Source organism: Mastigoproctus giganteus, chromosome 3, assembly GCF_048544385.1.
Source record: "Mastigoproctus giganteus isolate SK-2022 chromosome 3, ASM4854438v1, whole genome shotgun sequence".
Lineage (NCBI taxonomy): Eukaryota > Metazoa > Arthropoda > Arachnida > Uropygi > Thelyphonidae > Mastigoproctus > Mastigoproctus giganteus.
Window position 1 is genome coordinate 29,646,425 of NC_143577.1, and position 21,019 is coordinate 29,667,443.

The following is a 21,019-nucleotide window of genomic DNA, read 5'->3' on the forward strand; positions in this document are numbered from 1 at the left end:
TTTTATTATGAGGCTGCTGTAGCACTAAATTACTTCAGTTCAGTAAAGTTATTTTGATAACATTAAACGTGCATAATGCCATGAGGCATTTATGGGGAAGAATCACTTTTAATAAACTGTTGACTCCAACTTTTATTAAAATTTTAATCATATGTTTTGATTTTTGTCAAGTATAGCAGATTGTATAGCATTACATGGTAACTCATTTGTCTTGAAATATTATGTATATCTCTAACTTCTTTGTAGAAGTTGGAGAATATACATAACATTTTAAGACCATTGAACTACAAATCAACTCCACCATGTATTTTTTTTTTTTAATATATATATATATATATATATATATTAAAAAAAAAATCATAAAGTGTGATTGTGTAACTGGCAAACCACTTAGCAACAAGCCTAGAATGTCACAAAAAGACCATGTTTCCAAAAATGTGTCTGAATTCCAGTATGTTTGGCACTGAATAACACTTCTTACATCTTTTATAACACATTGTGTTCTTATATGAAAGGTCTGTATTTCAAACATTGTTTTTCTTCAAGTGTAATCAGAGATAAATGGAATTGTATGGTTTCATGAACTTAACAAAATCGCATACAGTCTTACAAAATAGAAATTGTTTGTGTCTGGCTATCTGTAATATATCAGTTGATTTTGAAATGCCCAGTTTCCTCTGTGAAGGGATTTCATCACCTGGGACATGGCACGGTTTTATATATTTCACTGCTGCAGAAACTGCTTGCTGTGCATGTCCCTAACAGTAAGATGACTATAAAAATTTCACTGCCTTGTATGGAGTGGGAGAATGATCCCTGAATATCTGCATAGGGTTAAGGTAGAACTTAATGTATCTCTAAGCTTCATTATTGCTTTGAAGAAGAAAATTTCTTTTTTGTGTACACACTGAGAAAAATTAAGGAAGATAAATGAACATTAGTGGGTACACATGAATGATTTATTTTGCTGCTCATATTTAAGTAATGTTGAGCTCACTGCCTAAGGCAAGATTAATTTATTTTAGTCACATGTCATTCACTCATCTCCACAAGAATATTCATGTATCAACTGAAAGCTGCTGCAGGTTTTAAGAATAGAGCTTCAGCTGGAATTTGGGGTTAAGAATAGGGTTGCAGCCGTATTTTGCTTTAGTCTGCTCCACTGTTGTTAAACTCTTCTCCCACCCCATTTCTTCCAGTTGCAAAAATACTGGCATCTGCTCTCTCCAGAATGCTATAGTATACTCCATTCAATGCCTCCTGTGGTGTTTTGCCCAAAGGATGTCAGAGGAATTTTGATCACTCTTGATGCTAAGAAAGCTCCATGTCCTGATGATATTTCTCCACTTGTTCTCAAAACCTGTGCCCATGAACTTCCTTGTTTTCTGTCTCCTTTTTTCACTTTCTTATTCCAAAGTTGTTTTTCCTTTTTCTTGGAAATATGATCATATTCACAGTATTATTAATGTATACTGTCAGAATTACGAGTAGGATTAAGTTTGCCGTTTTAAACTGTTTCAAGTCCCCCCCCCCCACACAAAGTGAAGTTAATGGTTACACAACATGTACCCCATTGTTTTTTTTTTTTGCCTGCCCACTAGAGTGGTATAATCAAACTAAATCAGCCCTCTTTTGATTTTTTTTGAACTACGTATATTTACGTCTTGTTTTTGTAATAAAAATTTAACTTGTAATATCTGAATCTTAACTTACTTTTTTTTTTTTTTTTTTTTTTTTTTTTTAACATGTAGCATTAATGACACAAGTGGAGTTTTATGCAGTGTTAGTGTTGCTGGTTTTATTAGTTCATCCTGTGCTCTGTATTTTACTCGGTTTTTTTTTTTTTTTTTTAAGCACAGTTGTGAAAGATTAGGCTATTTTTAATTTCTTGAGCAATGTGATTGTTCCATAGTACTTCATTTGCATAAATTGGAGTAGTGCTCTATAGTTAACATTAGCTAGATCTTGGATACAAAGATTTTGCATTAGTTACTGATATGTAATTGAAAAAGATAAAGAAAGGAACTTTAAAACAGAGCTTATTTCTATTTCATGGGGAGATACATTATCGACCCACTGCAGCATATGACATGTATTAATTAGTTTTTATTAATTTGAAGGCAAAGTAATGGAATGTGGTTTAGATATTGCTCTATCTCTAAAATCTAAAGATTGGCAAGTATGCTTATTTCATTTTTGTGCTACATTGTGTTGTATATAATGAAGTTTGGGTATGAGTATAAACAGATTATAGGTGCTGCCAGTGGTAAATGAACTTCAGGAACAAGTAAATGATAGTGAATATCATTCACAAGCTTACTTATCACATTAATTTTGAGAGGTAAAATTTTTAGAGCCCCCCTGTCATTTCTGGAAACTGAGATTTAATGATCATTATTCAGATGTACTGTATGCAGAGAGGCAGATACTATTTTTAAATTTGCTTAGTTTGAAACATGGTAGGGCAAATTTTTAAGGTCGGTTAGAAATATTTTTGTTAGTCACAATGTTTTATTATTGATAATAAAACAAAATGTTCTGTTCTGTTCCGGGGACCCACACCAGTAAAGCTCGGAATTATAAAGGGCTCTGGGGGCTGGAAAAGTTGCATGGAAGCAAAGATGTAGAAAGATGGAAACAAAGATTACTTGGCATGGTGCAACATTTTTTGTGCAGAACTGAATTGGACCCTGGAATTCCTTGATGATATTGGCAACAGTCAAAATCACCACACCAGTATTTCCAGATAAGATTTTCTGTATCTGGAGATATTGGTGTTGTGCGTGCACACACATCAGAAGAATGAAGCAATAGTAGCATTTACCAAGAGCAGTGATGATCACTGCTCTTGGTAAGAATATGAAATGTGTTGTTTTTCTAAGGACATCTTCACAGATTCCAGTCTGGGTTAAGCCTGTTCGGTGGAAATAGTTCCAGCCTTTTTAGTGCCTAGCATCAGTTGCAGATACATCCAAAGAAAACACTGACTCACTGAGTTCTTTTTCTCCACTTCCTGGTTATATTGTCATTGAGAATAAAAGCATACATTTTGGATGACACTATGCTCTGTAATCATTTCTACAGTTGTGCCAAAGATTCTGGTTAAGAATTAACATGTGATTTTTGTCACCATTGTACATTCCTATTCTACTGATTTTTTTCCATTTTGCATAGATATTTATCTAACTGAACTTTTACAATTCCTTTGAAGTGAATATCTTCATGAGGTGAATATCTTATGAGGAGAAAGGTGTATTGATTATAAGTGAATATTTCCAGTTAATTGTGTTGAATAAAATATGTTTCGTGTTTGTTGTATACTATATATTTTGAGTAAATAAATATGCTGGCATTCGTAATTTTAGTATGATGCTTTCTTCTTCTTTTCCATATGTAAGTATATACAGACTGAACATGCTGTTATGAATATGGGAATGAAATACAAGATTGTATACATTAAATCGAATAACAAAGATTTTTTTGAATAGTATCTTAAACATAAAATGTACTCAGCTTATCGTAATTCATCAGCCTACCATCCACTTGACTACTTTCTGTATAAAATTAATAACTTTGTTTTTATCTTCCGTCATTAAGATTTAATTCCATCTTCGTGTGAGGGAATCAGAGCATTGCAGTTTTAACTTTGATATTTCTTGAATTATTATGGAATTAGCATTTTACAATTTTGAGAATATTCATATAATATTATGTTATGGTTTTTGTACAGATTAAAACTTGTTTCTTTGTGAGAGAATTTTCTTTTCATTGAAATTTGAAGTGTTCATACTATTTTAGAAACAGTTTCATTATGTCCATAACATATATTACCACTGATTTTTTTGATTTTTAATTTTATTTGATGTGAATTTAAATGGTCATCTATTTCTGGAACTGAGTCAAAATAACAGGCAACATTTTGCTCTTAATAGTAATTTTCATATTGCATTACTTGCTTAATAATAGAATAACTTTTTCTTTTTTTTTTTTTTACTAGTTACCATTAAAGTAAGCTGTGTTATTAATTTTGGCATTTCTGTCAGTAACCATTCATGTTTTTTTGATACTTCTTAATACCTTATTTTGCATTGCTCTATATAATGTATACATCTGATGTTTATTAAAGGTCTTGATTTATTATTTTTTTTTCTCAATTCATCAGACTATTCCATTGTATCAGAAACTAATGATATAGGCCAGTGAACAAAGGTTGCCATATAGTCTAATATTTCATGCTGTTATAATTGCTCTAAGTCCTTGATAGTTTACATAAAATATGGCTATATAAATTAACTTTTTAGTTTAAATATAGTATCCCTGCGTAATTTGAGTAAATTAGCATATTCATAATTTTTCTGCCTATGGAATAACACATGCATAACTAATTAAGTTATGCATGTGAAGACTGGAATGGTGAATGATCTACTCACCATCATTTAAAGTGTTTTTATTCTCTGATGAATTATGTGAAAATAACATATCAAAGCATTTTCAATTGCTGGTTTTTTTTTTTTTTTGTTTTTTTTGTTTTTTTTTTAAAATTAGGTCTCCATATAATTTCTCTGAATGTTCAATTAAGGGTTGTCGCTAATTAGTCAGTGAACTGCCCCCCCTTTTTTTTTGAACAAACCCTATATTTAATATATGGAATTGTGGGTCTCCATCTGTTTTATTTCCTTTCTTATAAAAAGGAATGGCAAACTAATCAGAAATCTGGTAGTGTCCATTTCCACTACAGAGTACTGTATCACCTACTTTTATATTTTCTCACATGACTCCTGACTTTGCACTTTGCATATCTAAACAACACTTTTATACACTGTGTGAGAACTGACCTGAATTGGAACCTCATTGAAATGAGCAGGCGTCCCTCCCCTCCCCTAAGATTTTTTTTTGACTGTGGCATGTTAATCACTGTCTGCAAAGGCCCCCTGTGCTTATTTCCACTTTGGAAATTGAGCTTCTATCCTGCAAAATAGTTAACCATGAAATATGCACATTTACTGGAATGGGACCAAAACATTTCATGCCCCCAAAAAAATACTCTGTATTAACAGGAAATAAGTAAAAGCAAAAATAACAATAGGAGTTGCATATCAGTTTACATCTCAGAAATCCATGAGCATTTTTATATAAAGTTGCTGCTTTCATACAGGTTTGCTCTGCATTATTTGAAATAAGGGACGTCAGAATAGAACAATTCAGAAATTTGCCACCAAAATATTTTAATAATATGCTACCTTTATTATTATTGATCACATTAAACAGTGTTAAAATGAAACCAGTAATAGTGACATTGAAAATGTTTTTACTGATAAGTCACCTATAATTAAAAGTTATTTAATATAAAATATGGTTTCTAAATAAAGCTCTCAAGTGATTTGGAAATTACTTTAATTCTCTGAGGCGCCTCTGTAGCCAGGTAGGAAGGAGCAGCAGTGCTTAGCACACGCTTCTTGATTAGACCGGGGTTCGAGCCCGTCACCACCAAATACGGAGGATGCGGAAAGGTCAGGGAATGACCACCACATATCCCGGAGCAATATGGCCTTAGTTGCTAATGCTCCTAAAAACCAAAAAAACAAACAACTTTAATTCTCAAGCCTTTGAAGATTCATGTTTAGCTCGTATGTTTATATAGCATGTGAACACTCCGATGCATATCATTGTGCAGTTACTATTGGTAATGTCACGTATATGTCAATTAAATTTCTTTTCTATTCAAAAAATAATTGTTTATAGTAAATTGTATGTTATTTTAGAGTTCCATTTCCCTCTGCATTTTAAAAAACACCAATTTATTCCAAAGTTTACAAGAAAGGAACATGGTATTACACAGAATCGTAACAGAGAAACAAAAGTAAATTATGTAACTGCCATGCTGTAGATATAAAAATATCATTCTTTGTTAATGTTTTAATAAGAAAGAAACTGTTAAACCACTTGAAGATGTTGAGTAAGTTTATTGAAAGGGTTATGAGAAAACCAAACCACCACAATACAAGTGCTTACATCAAAGCGATGTTTTGAAACTAAGGTGAATAACGTTGGGTATGGAAAGCAGAAGGCTGTGGCTGATGCAAAAATGGCAGGTACAGTGAAAAAAATAAATGCTGCTTTGGTGGATGTTAAATACGTTTGTTGTGGTGGTTATCTAGTTCCCTTGTAACCATGACAGTAAACTTAACCTTTGTATATGATATTTGTGTTAATATTATTTGCTATGAATAACTTTTTAAAACAAATCATTTCTGTTCCAGAATTCTGTGAGTGATTTTTGAAATGGAACTTTATAAGTATTAAGAAAAGTGTGAGCTTTGATTTGATTGAGGTCAGAATATGTGTGTTAAAACCACTTGCACATCTGTATTCAATAAAACGCTCGTTTTCTTCAAATACCATGCATGTTAAGTTCCTTTGCGTAACTTCCCAGCACTTCACCAGGAGAGAAATTCTTCTTTTTAGCTTTTTATGGCAGCCAATGAATCTTTCAAATGAGTTTTCATCCCCTCCATACATTCTGCATGTATTCTTGGATCACAGGCATCCCTTAATGTCTGAAATAACAACTTTATTACATTGGTTGGTATAGTAGAATGGCTAAATTATGCAAGAAAGCAGACTTTTCTCTCACAGAAGATTGACATTGAATTCTGCTTTGAAATCTATGAAACTTTACTAAATCAGAATGTTGAAAAGTAATTCATTCCATTTGATCTATAGCAGGCTGCCCAAAGGTAAACTTCATGAGATCCAATCTTTTGTTGCCCATTGGGATTTTATATTTGTTAATTTTTTGATGTAGTCTGAAAAACAAACTGAATACAGTATTCCAAATACAGTCCCAGCAGTATTTTTTACAGAGTATTAATGATATCTTTTTCTGTACTTAAACCATAGGCAGGACACCATGTGCCTTCCCAGCTATCTATTTATACCAAATGGTAAATATCATATTTACCATGCAGTATAAATTTTCTTCCCCCCTTCCCCTGGCCTTTGAGTATTACCTGGATTTCTGATGCAGAACCTTATATTTAGAAGCATTAAATTTAGATTCCAAATGCATACCATCGTAAACACTGAAAAAAAGTAAAAGTTGTGGCTTCTGTGAGAAATTTTTTTATTTTTTTTTTATTTAATTAATTGTTCACCATCATGTTGTGCCACATCATATGACTGTTACAGGATCTCACTGCACATTTTTTCACAGTCAAATTCCTTGCAAACAACCACAACTCTGCACTCAGATGGTTGGGCACCGCATCTTAGGGAAGGCTTTGCTCATACTACCATCAAGTACTTAGCCAGCATTAATGTCAAATGTGTGTTTCCTCCGTCATACAGTCCTGATCATGAACCCCTGCATGTCCCCCCCCCATACACACACAAGTTAAAGAAGGAGCTGTGAGGAAAACATTTTAGTATATTCAAACAAAAAACATCAAGTTTGTGGTTCTGGCCAATCCAAGACTCTTCACAGACATTAATCAAAGCATACCATAATTAGTTATTTCTTCAGAGGTGTTCTCATCAGGTGTTATTTCACCTTTCAGTTCTTTAGTGGTGTGTGGATTAACCATTGAGGGTCAGTGGTAAAGACTTTTGTGGTTAATCCACATATGTCTTTTTTGCATTCCTCACAGTAAATAATACAGGGATTCAGATCCAGTGAGTACAGAGGCCAAGACCATCCATCTCATTCAAGATATCATTTACAGCTTGGATCGGTTAATGGGTTATCTTGTCTGATTGGCTACTGTGATGCAGTAACAAAGGACATGGATGCAAAAAAGAATTTTGACATCATATACTTAGCTTTTCTATAAAGCTTTTGATACTGCTGCACATGAGACTGGGCAGAGAAGTGTGGCATCATTGACAGATTCTTGCTGTGGATAAAGGGGTGGCAGAAGACTGATTATTAATATGCACCGCTGTTCTTGGACTATTGTTATTGGTGGAGTCCCTCAAGATTTGGTGCTGTGCCCCATGCTGTTTTCAATATTTATTAATGATATCGATGAAGATATATCAAGTCTAGGTTTGTAAACACAAAGGTTGGCAGGAAAGTTAATGACAAGAATCAGTGCATATAATGCAAATAAGACCTAGAAATATTAGGCGCATGAGTTAAGAAGTGAAAATTGAGGTTTAACATTGATAAATGCAAGGTACTGTGTTATGGGCGGCAGTAGTATCCAGGATATTCATACCAGCTGAGTATTTCCTTCTCCACATTGGTCAAGATGGTGGAGAATGAAAAGAGGGTAATGTGCAATCCATATGAAGTTCTGTAGGTAGTGTAGACAGTCTGTTAAAAGAGCTCATGGGATTCTGTCAGTATAGTTTTGCCACATGGAAAACGGAAGTGATTATCTCATTGCATAAGGCAATGGCTAGGCTGTATCTTGAATACTGCATGCAGGTCTAGAAGCATCATTTTAGAAAGGATGTAGATATATTGTAATGGGTCCAGAAAAGAGCGATAAGATTAATCAGGGACATAAAAAGGGTAATTCAAGAAAGGGTACCAAGAAAGACAGTTCTGTAAATTTTCAGTGACTGGAAACTAGGCATTTGATAGACCTGATTGAACTGTTTAAGAGATCGCATTCTTACTCTGGCAACCCTCACGTGGATATGAATTAAAATTGGAAAAGGATGGTTGCTGAGTAGATATGCAGAACTCTACTTTCAGTTAGAGAGTAAACCATCATTGGAAAAAACTTCCATCTGGTGTTGTAAGTGGGAATTTTCATAATTTAAGTAATGATTGGACAAATTGTTAGAGTGGTTGGACAGATGGTATCATTTGCTACTATAATGCAAAATCACCAGTGCTAGTCCAGTACATAAAACAAATAGCCATTCAAAACTTTTCCATTGTTTCTTAATGACCCTGTGGTTGTTCTCTGTGACAGTTAGATATCCCTTATATATCTATAGGAGGAGGTGGCCAACAAGTCGATTGCAGCTTTCGGGCGATCATGACGAATTTTAAATGTATATAAAAAAGATCCTCAGGGGCTCACATCTAGGATTGGCACACACCCAGGGTCCTCAGCTGGATACTATCATTCTTCTCTATCTTGGTGATTCCCTTCTACTTCTGATTCTCTCTCTCTCTCACACACAGGGTAATTCAGAAATTTTTTGTGTTTTGGCTGGTGCAGCAGAAGCCTCGGGCTTCCTTGCACCATATGACTAATAAAATAGATTAGTCAAACTGTAAATGTTATTATTATTATGTGCCCCACTGCATATGCTTATTAAAATCCGTTGAACCGACATGGCTACTTTTGTCAGTGCGCAGCAACTAGGCTTGTCTAGTGAAAATTCACATAGTTATGTTGTGGAGAGCATAGTATGTGTTGAATTCTTATTTAGCTTACTTAATATTAATAACTGGACAGTACTTGTGCATTAATTTGATTTATACTATTATTAATACTATGAAAAAGAGTAAAATGTATCATTTTCATCAAGAGTCGGAACTAGAATACTTTTTTGTAATGATAAAACAAAAATGTTGTTTGATTTGCAGTGATTCTGTGGCTATACCCAAAAAAGTGCAATTTAGAAAGGCACTTCAGCGGACTCTGTGGTAAATACCAATCAGATTATCTGCTTAATAGTGACCTTAGAAAAAATAAATGAAAAGAACTTAAATCCAGATTATTCACACAACAAAATTTCTTCGTGACACCTAATGTACAATCTAAAGCAGTAACTGTAGCATAATTTGAAAGTGAGTCATCTTCTTTCAAAAAAATTCAAACCCTTTTCTGATGGTCAATTCATCAAAGATGCATTTTTAGGAATAACAGATTCTCTTTTTGATTTTTAAGAACAAAAATGAAATTAAAAGTGCTTTTCAAGGTCTGCAATTATCTCAAAATACTGTGATGCGACATATCGTAAAAAATGAATAAAAATGTGAGCAAAACAATTGGGGGCTCATTTTGCTAATCGTGTATCTTTCTTTACAACTGGGTGAATCTACAGACATCGGTGATACAGCTCAATTGATAATTTTTATTCGTGTGGTTTTCAGTGATTCTGCCACTTGATATAACCTGTTCCTATAGAAAGGACTTTGCACAGATCTCAGAGCATGAATCATGAATTTTAAAAAAAGTGAAAGTATGATAACTAATAAACTGTTGTGGTGGCCAATGACTTGATCACGGATTTAATTTCGATTGATCACAACAAATTTTAAATATACAGTCATCCTTCGATTTGTGCAATGTAATTTTTGAGATGGTAGATCGCGGCACATTTTGAAGGAAAAAAGTAGATCACATCACAAATTAAGTAGGCCACTCCTGGTATATACATTGTAAAGTATCATACAATGTATGAAATTTTTAGTAAGAAATCTGCTTTAAATCAATATAATCTGTAAAAAAAATTTTTTTTAAATTGATAATATTAAGAGCCTTTGGAAAGCAGTATTGTAAATAACACAAAGGAAATGAGTTGTCAATGGGTAAAGGAAGATTTTTTCTAATATTAGAAATGACAATATTAGAATCATTACAAATAGTAGCAATCCTGATACATTGAGAGAGGATGATATTAAAGTGAGCACTTTAGAGATATTCGATAACTTGGAAAAATTAACTTCAAAATTGAAGGCATACTGTTTATTATAATGATTAATAGTAGTATGTCCTTCATCAATATAAATATTCAGATCTAAGTAATTGACAATATTGGTGCTAGAATTAGTTTTTTTTTTTTTTTTTTTTCAAAGATAAGCTCCTGGGGATGTACGTGGCCAAAATCTTTAAGAAAATTTGGATAGTTTAGCACACAAATATCATCTATCTATCTAAATAGAAGAATGTCTTTAGGCAAAGGGAAGCAGGACTTCCCATTGGAGTTCACTGGATTTGTTGGTAAATTGTATTACCATCAAAGACACAGTTATTAAAAAACAAAGATTAACAAGGTTGTTCTAGTATGTCGCATTACATTTATATGTTTATATTTCCTGAAGAACTGGTTTTAAATTTAACAAATTAATATACTGGCGAAAAGACAAAGTCAGAGGTGTGAATATCCTAAATGTTATTGGCACGTAAGACTTCCAAAACAGATAAATTAATGAGTATAATTCTATTATTGGGCAGAGTGCTCATGTTAGGTTTCCAGGTATCTGGGCATGTGTTTTTACAAGAGGTGATGAAACTGACAGGAAAGGTGTTTTGTGAAATTTAGGGATAATATACACAAAAGGAAAATTATAATTACCTATTCAATTTCAGTTTCTTATTTATAGCGAGCAAATTTTTGGTAATGATCTTAAATGAGATAAAAGCAGGTTTGTAGGTGTCACTGGATTGAAAAATTTTTTTTAAATATCTGCATAAGAGGCTTTACATATGAAAGCAAAATTGTTGGCATCTTTGTAAACTGGGGTAATAAGGAAATGTTCCTGCAGAGTTTGTAATTGAATTTTAATTTTGGCAAAGTTATTGAGAGATTATTAATCTCTCCATCATATTTGACAGATTTATGATGGAGAGATTTAGAATAAGCTTTTTGAAAATTTACCAGTAAATCAGTGAAAACTATTATTCCACATTTGGAACTCTTCCACAGGAGTGTTGTTTATAAGCCAAGGAAATACAATATCCTAAAAGGTCCTGATATAGATGTTGTTTAAAAAAAAGGGATAATTGACTTTAGGAGTTAATATGAAGTTAAATCAAAAGGAAGAATTTTTTTTTAAGTTCAGTATGAGCCACAATATCCACATCTCCAGAAATAATGTGGCTGAAGTTAGGATCAGTGAGCAATTTAAAATTTTGTTGTTTACATATACAATTATCTAAATCAATGGAATCAGTACATAAATTAGTTGCTAATGTTTTGTAATTACAAGCAATTAGGCAAATGTTCCCCCCCACATTACAATGTACCTGTTAGAACATCAACGTTTCGAGAAATTGATTGTGGTCTCTTTCACGATTTCAATCAAGCTTCCATATTTTGAAGTTGATACTGTACAAACTATTTTCAACTTGGAAGATTTAATCTTAGAAAGGTGACCTAGTAGGTTGCAAAGGTTGAACATTTTATTGAGCAAAGTTGTATTATGAATAATGATCATTTATTTATCTTTTTCTAAATCAGAAAATGTAATTTGTTAGGTGATATGTAGGATGGATGTTTATTCTTTTATTGGGAGTTTGAGTGTCTAACATTTTCAAAATTATATTAACGAGATATTAAATTGGATGTGACATATTATACGATATTGATATTTTTCATCATGATGTTCATATGTGGGGTGAGTGGTTTGCAGATCTCTGAATAATCCTATCAGGTGAATGGCAGAGTCCAAAAAATGGCAAGACAGTGAAGTAATTGATGGGGTGGAATAACATTGCCTTTCAAAATGTTTTATAATTAAAAACAAAATTGTACTGTATATGAGTAGAGTTTTCTTAATAATAATATGTGAAGTGAAAATCATCCTTGATTTTCTTTGTCTCTTCCTTTTCAGTTATAGGTAGAGGTGGGGAACAGATTACAAGGTTACAAGCGGAATCTGGTTGTAAAATACAGATGGCAACAGAAAGTGGAGGTTTGCCAGAAAGATCATGTACACTAACAGGAAGCAAACAAGCAATTGAGTAAGTGCCTTCTTAACATACTATTTTTTACATTATTTTTAGAAATGCAATGAGCTTCTAGGAGCAATGTGAATCATTACACTTTACCAAAATTTTTCTATGATGAATAATATCATGTAAAATTTTATTTAAAACACCATTGCTACTCTGTCCTGTTTCTGAAAGTGCCATTGTCATTTTTATGCATATTGTGTTTAAAATATTTTAAAACTGTTATTTCTTTATATCTCTCTAAAATAGTCACTCTGACTCTCTTATGAAATGGGTTTTTATAAAATTTCTCCACTGGAGATATGATCCCAACTTGTCATGGTTCACCTTTGGCTACAGGACAGTTTTAGTTATCAGTAATTAAGCACAGCACTATGCTGGAACAAATGTTATACTGATGTTATGATGTCTAAAATAAGATTTAAAAAGATAGTTAAAAAATAACACAGAAATGGGAGCATAATTCTCATTTATTATTATTATGTTTTTTTAGTTAATGTAAACAACCAGTGTTGATATTTATTGTACAACTTAATTTTTTTTGAACCAGTAATTGCTTGTTACACCTAATACATTTGACAATTAAGTTCCAGGACAGACTATTAAAGAAAACCAGATGAAAAAATGAAAAAGCTTTTAATATTTTTATAAAGTAATTGTGTTAAGCAACTACATACTAGTAAGATTACCTGTAGAGATATTGAAATAGAGATGAATTAGGAGAATAGGGTGGGGGGATTAGCTACACAATCCTGTGCTTTGCCAAGTACTTTTTAATAATCAGTGCAGAATGTAGCATTGCTTTGCAACAGAAACTGTTTTTTTTTTAATGAAAGTGTGGCTTTAGTGAAGTCTTAACAAAATTATCCAAAATTTGTGCATGGCACTCATTTCCCATCTTGTCTCATTCCTTGCTATTCAAGAAAGTGAGCAAATCACTGGTTTTTCTAGAAAAAATTGTTTTGCACAGCATGCCGATTGCTATTCCATGGGTTGTCCCTTTGTCGGTTATATTTGAAGCACTACAGTAAACCCCCACTATTTGCGGGGGTTATGTTCCAGAGAAATGCCGCGAATACAGAGTTATGGCTCCCATAGTAATAAAGGGGTTCCTTTCCAAAGTATGAAATATATAAGAAAAACTAGTCTAAAATTTTGTCTATGTATGTATTATATATACCTTCATAATATGACTATGTACATAGACAGTACATAGTGAAATGCAAGCATATGGCATCCAAATGAAAATAAGAAATAATTTAATATTAAATGTAATATTTATTAGAAATTTCAAACAAATCTTTCAAACCAGCGTCTTTGCTAGCTAAAAAACTTATCCCACCAGTGCTGTCACCAGTTTCGCTAAAGTGTTGATAAAGGAGTTTTGCCTTTTCACGAATGATGAGTGAACTTAACGGAATTTTATTTTTAGTTCGGTCTTCTATCCACAGATTTAAAGCTTTTTCCATTTTTTTTCTAATTTAACATCACGAGTTACAGAACAAATTTTTGAAGCAATTAGCCCGTTTTCACGGATACTGAGGCGGATTTTTTGTTCCGATTTTTTGATTGATCATACCGTTGACTCATTGATTTTATAATGTTTTGCCACTGAGGAGACACTTTCACCATTAGAAATTTTGTCTAATAACTCAATTTTATTCGCTAATGTCATCACCTTCTTTGATATTTTCACATTTCTCTTGTTATTCGTAGCCATATTTTTGTAGGGGTTAGAAAGAACTTGTCCACAATAAAGCACTTTCTTCCATTAACACACTCGAAAAAGTCTGTTTTACACTGCAAAATGGTAGATTTATCACTTTTGTAAGCATATCAATTTATAAATTGATAAATTTATTCAATTTATAAGCATATAAATTAAAAGCAAACGACGAAACTTTCCATGACAAGTGCACAACACATACTGAATGAGGATTAGCGAGAAACATCCACGCTTGCAATTTTGTCATCCCTCTCTCCCCACCCACTGAGCGCTGTTTTGACCGGGAAAGATAATTTAAGCCACGCACATGTTTTTTTATGGCGGAAAATGTACGTAGCACTTTAAAATTCACATTTTTTTTAGGTTTCATTTTATATTAAATCAGCGACGACGAATACTCGAAACCACTAATACAGATATCGCGAATTGCGGGGGTTTACTGTATTGACACTTGTTATGACTGAATCTAGCAAGGATGAACTTTTGGTGTTTCATCTGAGTTGTCAAACATTGCACAAAGAATGTATTGCAGATCTTCCATTTGCCCAAGTCTTCTGTTGGAATTGCAAAAATTTCACTTATTTTGAAGTTGTTCTTTTATGAACAAAGAATCCTTTGATGATCAGTAACAATCAGTATGCAGACTTACTCTTTTTTGGGGCACAAGTCATCAATATTGGACATCTGTATACTTATGGCTATCCCAAAATCTCAAACCAGTGAAAACATGTATGCAAGTTAGTGTCACTAGCATACATCTGTTTAATTTTACCACTTCATAGATTTCAATTATACTTCTTTGCAAATTGAAACAAACTTTATTGTTCACTCTTTGCTTAGTGACAATTCCTTGAATAGCATGGTACTTTCTAAGAAGAGTATGTGCAAGTAACATAATGTCATCTGAGTACCATAAGAATCACATATGGTATTAAAATGACTTGTAGATGGGGAGCAGCCATGTAGGTCACCTGCCACAGCATATCGCACCATGGTCTGTATTTTTGACGTGTGCAGTGGATTCAGTCCTGGAATATGGGTTTTTAAATATTAAAATGACTTGTATACTTATGGCTCAAATGCCAAATAATAATGAAAAAGGTTTTAATATTTAATGCCACTGTAGACAGAAGATGAAAAAAGGTAATGAGTTTCATACACATCTGGCAAACCAAATTAATTTTTATTTGTTCCTGCACTAGCATATCGTGAATTTCATGTAATTTTTCTTTCTTTGTAATCCAGCATGTTTTGTTCATAAGTGAAGTTTGGAAAAATAATTTGTTGTATTGGATTTTTTTTTTAAGAACTCATTCATTCAAATGAAGCTTGCAAATCTTATAAGAAATTTTATTATTTTGAAAGCTGTCCATTTCAGGTTCTTTTGAAAATGTGTGAAGTCAGCACCTATAGTTGCAGCATATCTGTAATGTTAAAATGAAATGTAGCCATTTCATTTTAACATTAAAATAAAATGACTACTTTTTAATTCATTTACTTTGGTTTAAATCTCAACCTTTTTATCAGTACAGCAGCATGTGACAATAAACAAGCTGATGAAATAAGTTTTCAAGAAATATAATTGATCTTTCCTTCCCTCTTTTGTTATTGCTTCTATATGTATAATTAATATGCAGATAATTATCCCAATACAGAGGATTCTGTAATACGAAAGTATTTGCTTTATGAAGATGATTGGTTTTTTAAAATGAATTTACTAAATATAGTAAATGCCTGTTATAATGCTTTCTAGGAGACTGACCCTAAATTGGTCTTTAAGCAGAACTCCAATAGATAAAACTTTTTTTCTTTATTATTTTTTTTTTTTTATAGTGTATGAAGTAGTAGTAATGGTAAAAAAAAAAAAAAAAACCTGCATGCCTAATGTAGTGTGCACTTTTTTGGCGCATTCAATCTTTCGCTTAAAAACAAATTTTAAAAGGATTTCCTCAAATTAAACTAATATCTTGAGTATTATAAGCATGATAAATTTATTAACATAATAATAATGCTATCATTAATGAAATTCATTGTTGCCACGTTGAACACACAACAGCCACCTCATACTGTACTAGCAAGGAAAGCAAATGAATAACATTCAATTAAAAAAAAAAACTGTAGGCAAGCATTGCCAATTAACTGATAAATGGAAAGACATTGATTTGTGAAAAGTGGATTTTCTACCATCAAAACTTTGAGTTAAATGAACCATGAAATCGATCTTTTCTGATTAATTCTTTCAATTTTTTTTTAAAATCCAAGGGCAAACAAGTAAACTACATTTATAGAACTGTTGACTGTATTTCATGTTGTGAGGTACATCTTGTTATTTGTTTATTTTATTATCATAGAATTTTTGTGAAATATTTTATTTCAATTTTTATTAAATCTGGGAAAAAATAAGTACATTACAAAAAGTTGAGTGGGTATTATATTGACTCACACTTGTAGGTAGAATGAATTTGTTTTGTAGAGACAGGATACACTTAAACAAAGGTGGTGCAAAAGTTTTTGCCAGTATTATTGAGGACACCTTAAAGGTTCAGGGAAATTGCTAGTTATGGGGTGGGGGGGGATGTGGGTAATACTGACATGCGTTTATCTGATAATATTGGTCAAAGTAACTCTTGCACATACCTCAAGAGTTCTTATCTGTTTCCCCAACTGGACATATTATCTAGATGTTCTGTGGGTAGAAACGTTTCAAGTGAGCGGGTAGCTAATGCCAGGGAAGAGAGCCTAAAAAACTTCAAGGGTTGTGTTAAGGCTGTTAAATATACCAGAAAACGTAAGTTTTAATTGTTTATATAGTAATGTTAGAAGTGTCGTCAATAAAATGAGTAAATTCGAACTGCTTGTTAAAACAAGTAACGCGGACATAATAGGGCTTACGGAAATGTGGTACCACCCGGAAATAGGGGATGATGAGTTTCAGTATGGCATGTATAATGTATTTAGGAAGGATAGGGTAGATAGAAGGGGTGGTGGGGATAATGCATCTTATCAGAAGCAGCCTGTGTGCGACGATAGCTTTCCTGGATTCAGATGTTTCACGTGCTAGTATAGAATCTGTATGATGTGAGATAGTTGGAAACAAAGGTATAATGTGAGGAGTAATCTACAGACCAGGTGATTGTGAAGATTATGATGAAAGCCTCTCATGCAAATGGAATGGGCAAGTAAGCTTCAATGTCTTATTATGGGTGATTTCAATTTGCCTCTAATTGATTGGAGTAAATGGGAAGGAAACTCGACATGGGGAACAAAATTTTTAAATCAACTAGATGACTTATTTGTATCAACATGTGAGGGAAAGTACTAAAGAAAAGAATATCCTAGACCTCATCATCACCCATGAAGCAGATGACATAAGAGCTGACAATAGAGGAACCAGTAGCAGGAAGTGATCACGGAGTTCTACAGTGGATGATGAAGAGATAGGTAGCAGTAGTAAAAGGCAAAGGAATGGGTTATAATTTCAGAAAAGGAAATTACGATGCCTTAAGGTGCTACATGGCCTCTATTAACTTGGTAGATATTGCAGGGAAGCTCTCATAATTATGGCTAAGGGTTTGCTTACTTCCTTTGCTGCCTCCTTTAATATAACTGGATAGATTCCATCCATCCCAGGTGCCTTTCTTGTATTTATCTTCAACAATTTCTTCTCCACTTTACTCTCAGTTATTACAAGATTATCTAGCTTACTGCCAGAGTTCAATACACCTCTGCCATTCCCCTCCCTGAATAACTCCTCATGTGTGAATGGCGATGCAAAATATTCATTTCGTATGTTAGCTACCTGACACGGATCATCAACAGTTGAACCATAGATATCAAGTGGACCAATCTAGAGTTTACATAAGTAAAGAACTCTTTGCTGTTTTTCTTTGCATCCTTTGCCAAAGATTTCTCGTAATCTGCCTTTGCCTGCCTAACCTCCTTTGTAACTTGGTTACAGACCAGCTTATATCTATCATAGGCTTCTGTGTCACATGTTAATTTATATGTATCCATGTATTTTTCTTCTCTGTCACATGTCTAATTAGTTTATCTGACATCCATTTACGTCTAAATCTTGAACAATATTTCTTTGTTGGGCGTCTCCGTAGCCAGGTGGGAAGGAGCAGCAGTGCGTACCACACGCTTCTTGATTAGACCGGGGTTCGAGCCCGTCACCACCAAATATGGAGGATGCGGAAAGGTCAAGGAATGACCACCGCATATTCCGGAGCAATATGGCCTTAGTTGCTAATGCTCCTAAAAACCAAACAACAACAACAATTTCTTTGTTGGTATGAAAAGCCTAGTAGCGTCCAAGATTAATTCCCCAAATTCCAGTTCTGCACTGCTTGTCTGTGTGACACCATGTCTCTGATATCCCCAACAATATCTGCATTTGATGTCTTGACTAGTACTTCAAGCTCATCGAATTTATTAACTATACTCCTAGGATTGGTGTACATACACCTGTGTCTACTCTTAGTTACCCTAACACAGCCTATGTATTTACTTGTTCCACTATGACTCCCAGCAGTCCTGGAAATTCCCATTGCCTTGCTTTCCAGGCTGCTGCTCAATTGCATTTCAATAGAAGTAGTGCAAGAATCACTTTTACCTCTGCCAGCGGCTACTGTTAATCTATTAGTCCGTATATCCCCCCAAGCTAGCAGTTTTCCGACCCACCTAACCCTGCCTCGATAGCATCAGCAAATATTCTTGCACCCTTTCTATTTAAGTGTATCCCATCCCTGTAGAAGCAGTCTCTCCTGTTAACAAGCACAGACCAGGCTGAGAAAAATTCTATCCCTTGAGCCTTGCACAATCTCTCCAGGGCAGAATTGATCGACAAGGCTCTCATCATATACTCCCTCCTATCAGGTCTGAGCAGAATTGCAGACGCTTTCAAATTCAACCCTAACTCTCACCTTTTTTTCAGCATTGTCTTGTACTTGTTAAGTAATTCTGCCAGTCTCCTACCCTTAATATCATTAGTGCCAACGTGTACTACAATATCACTCTTTGTGCCCTTAAAGGGTAATATCTGCCCTACAACATCATCAACCTTTGCCCCTGGCAGACATACACTGGTCCTGTTCCATCTATCCTTTTTGCACAATACGTTCCCCGTTTCCCTGACAATAGTCACCTACAACAACTAGTTCCTTTGGGACCAGCGCATTCTGCCTTGGGGGTTGCCAATGTGTTGCGTGATATTCAGTGAAATAAAGTCCAAAGCACCACAAGGTTAAAATCACTGATGGGGGATATGTAAATTATGTATATAGTTATCCCACTGAGCATACACAGGCTGTTATACTGTAGAATGGTTATAGCAGTCCTTGTCCAGTGGATAACATTACAAAAAAAAAAAAAAAATATAATTCTTAAATTATATTTACCTAAATGTCTATATAGGTATTCCACTCTAATCCCTAACCATCGATTACAAATTGAATACAGGTTGCCTAATCACAAATTAATCCTCCCTTAAACATATATAATAATTAAAAACAGACCAACCGACAAATCAGACCAGATGGCACCCCGGCCTATTATAAAGTGGCCCCCGGGCAACTTACATGTCCTTTCTCGCAGCAATCTACAGCTATGCTGATCACAGGTAAATACCTATATGCTTTTTCTATTTACTCTGATGCATACTTGTCAGGCTTTGGGTCTCAATGCCAGTTTGCAGCTAATAATAATCCAAAATTTAAAACTAAATTTAACCAAAAATTAACAATTACAGTTTATAAAATTCATTTGATTTATTTTAATTATTAATAAAGGACATCCATAACTTAACATAAGTACTTACAAAGCAAAACTGTTATTGAGACTACAGAAACAGGTATGCCTTTGACATTCTTCTAGTATGGCTATCTATCTCATCAAGGCCCCTGAGGAAGTAGCATAGAGGCGGCCATGTGAAAGAAAGTCACCTTCCTAATTTCTCCCTAGATATATTCCTAACCTTTCATCTCCGAGCTTTCCAAACTTTACATTTATAATTTTGTTAACTTGATCCCATGTTAATGTTAACGTCGAACTATAGGCAATCCAACAACTGCTAGTACAGCTACGGCTAGCCAGTTAGTTAAGCCTTAATTACCGGTAATGCTTCCCACAAAAAAAATTTTTACCACCACTCGCAAACCAGAATCTATCGTGATCTTTACCTGATATATCAATGCACGTATAATGTTTAATTGTTCATCCTACAATAGCATTAATGCTGCATAAACGCAGCATTGTTCGCAACGGAAAATTTAACAAATATAGAACATTGGCTTAAAGTAGTGTTAAAAAAAAAATCACACACACACACACACACACACACACACACACACACACACACACACACACACACACACACACACACAAATATATGAAGAATTAGATAATTAAGGAATATGTAAGGTTGTATGCTGTAGAGCAGGCAGAGGTGAGCAACCTTTTTTCGAGTAAAGAGCCATTTTTGATCTAATTAAAAATAAAGAATCTGAAGAGCTGCACCTCGACTCAAGCTGGGGTTCAGAAATGGAAAAGAATGGGAAGATGTTTTATTAAAAAAAATATATTTTTTTGAAATATTATTTATTAATACTGAAAAAAGTGTAAGAAACATCCAATTAGGTACAAATAAATGACT

At 33.7% G+C, this 21,019-nt stretch overlaps 1 protein-coding gene across 3 annotated transcripts in view; it reads left to right on the plus strand.

Moving 5' to 3' along the window:
• Nucleotides 1-21,019, plus strand: part of LOC150087834 (far upstream element-binding protein 1-like) — a 250,614-nt gene that overhangs the window by 116,984 nt on the left and 112,611 nt on the right. For all 3 annotated transcript variants that reach the window (XM_090369223.1, XM_090369222.1, XM_090369224.1), the window contains one exon: nucleotides 12,521-12,650. In XM_090369223.1, the coding sequence (XP_090225349.1) occupies nucleotides 12,521-12,650 (130 nt within the window). The remainder of the gene's footprint in view (nucleotides 1-12,520; nucleotides 12,651-21,019) is intronic.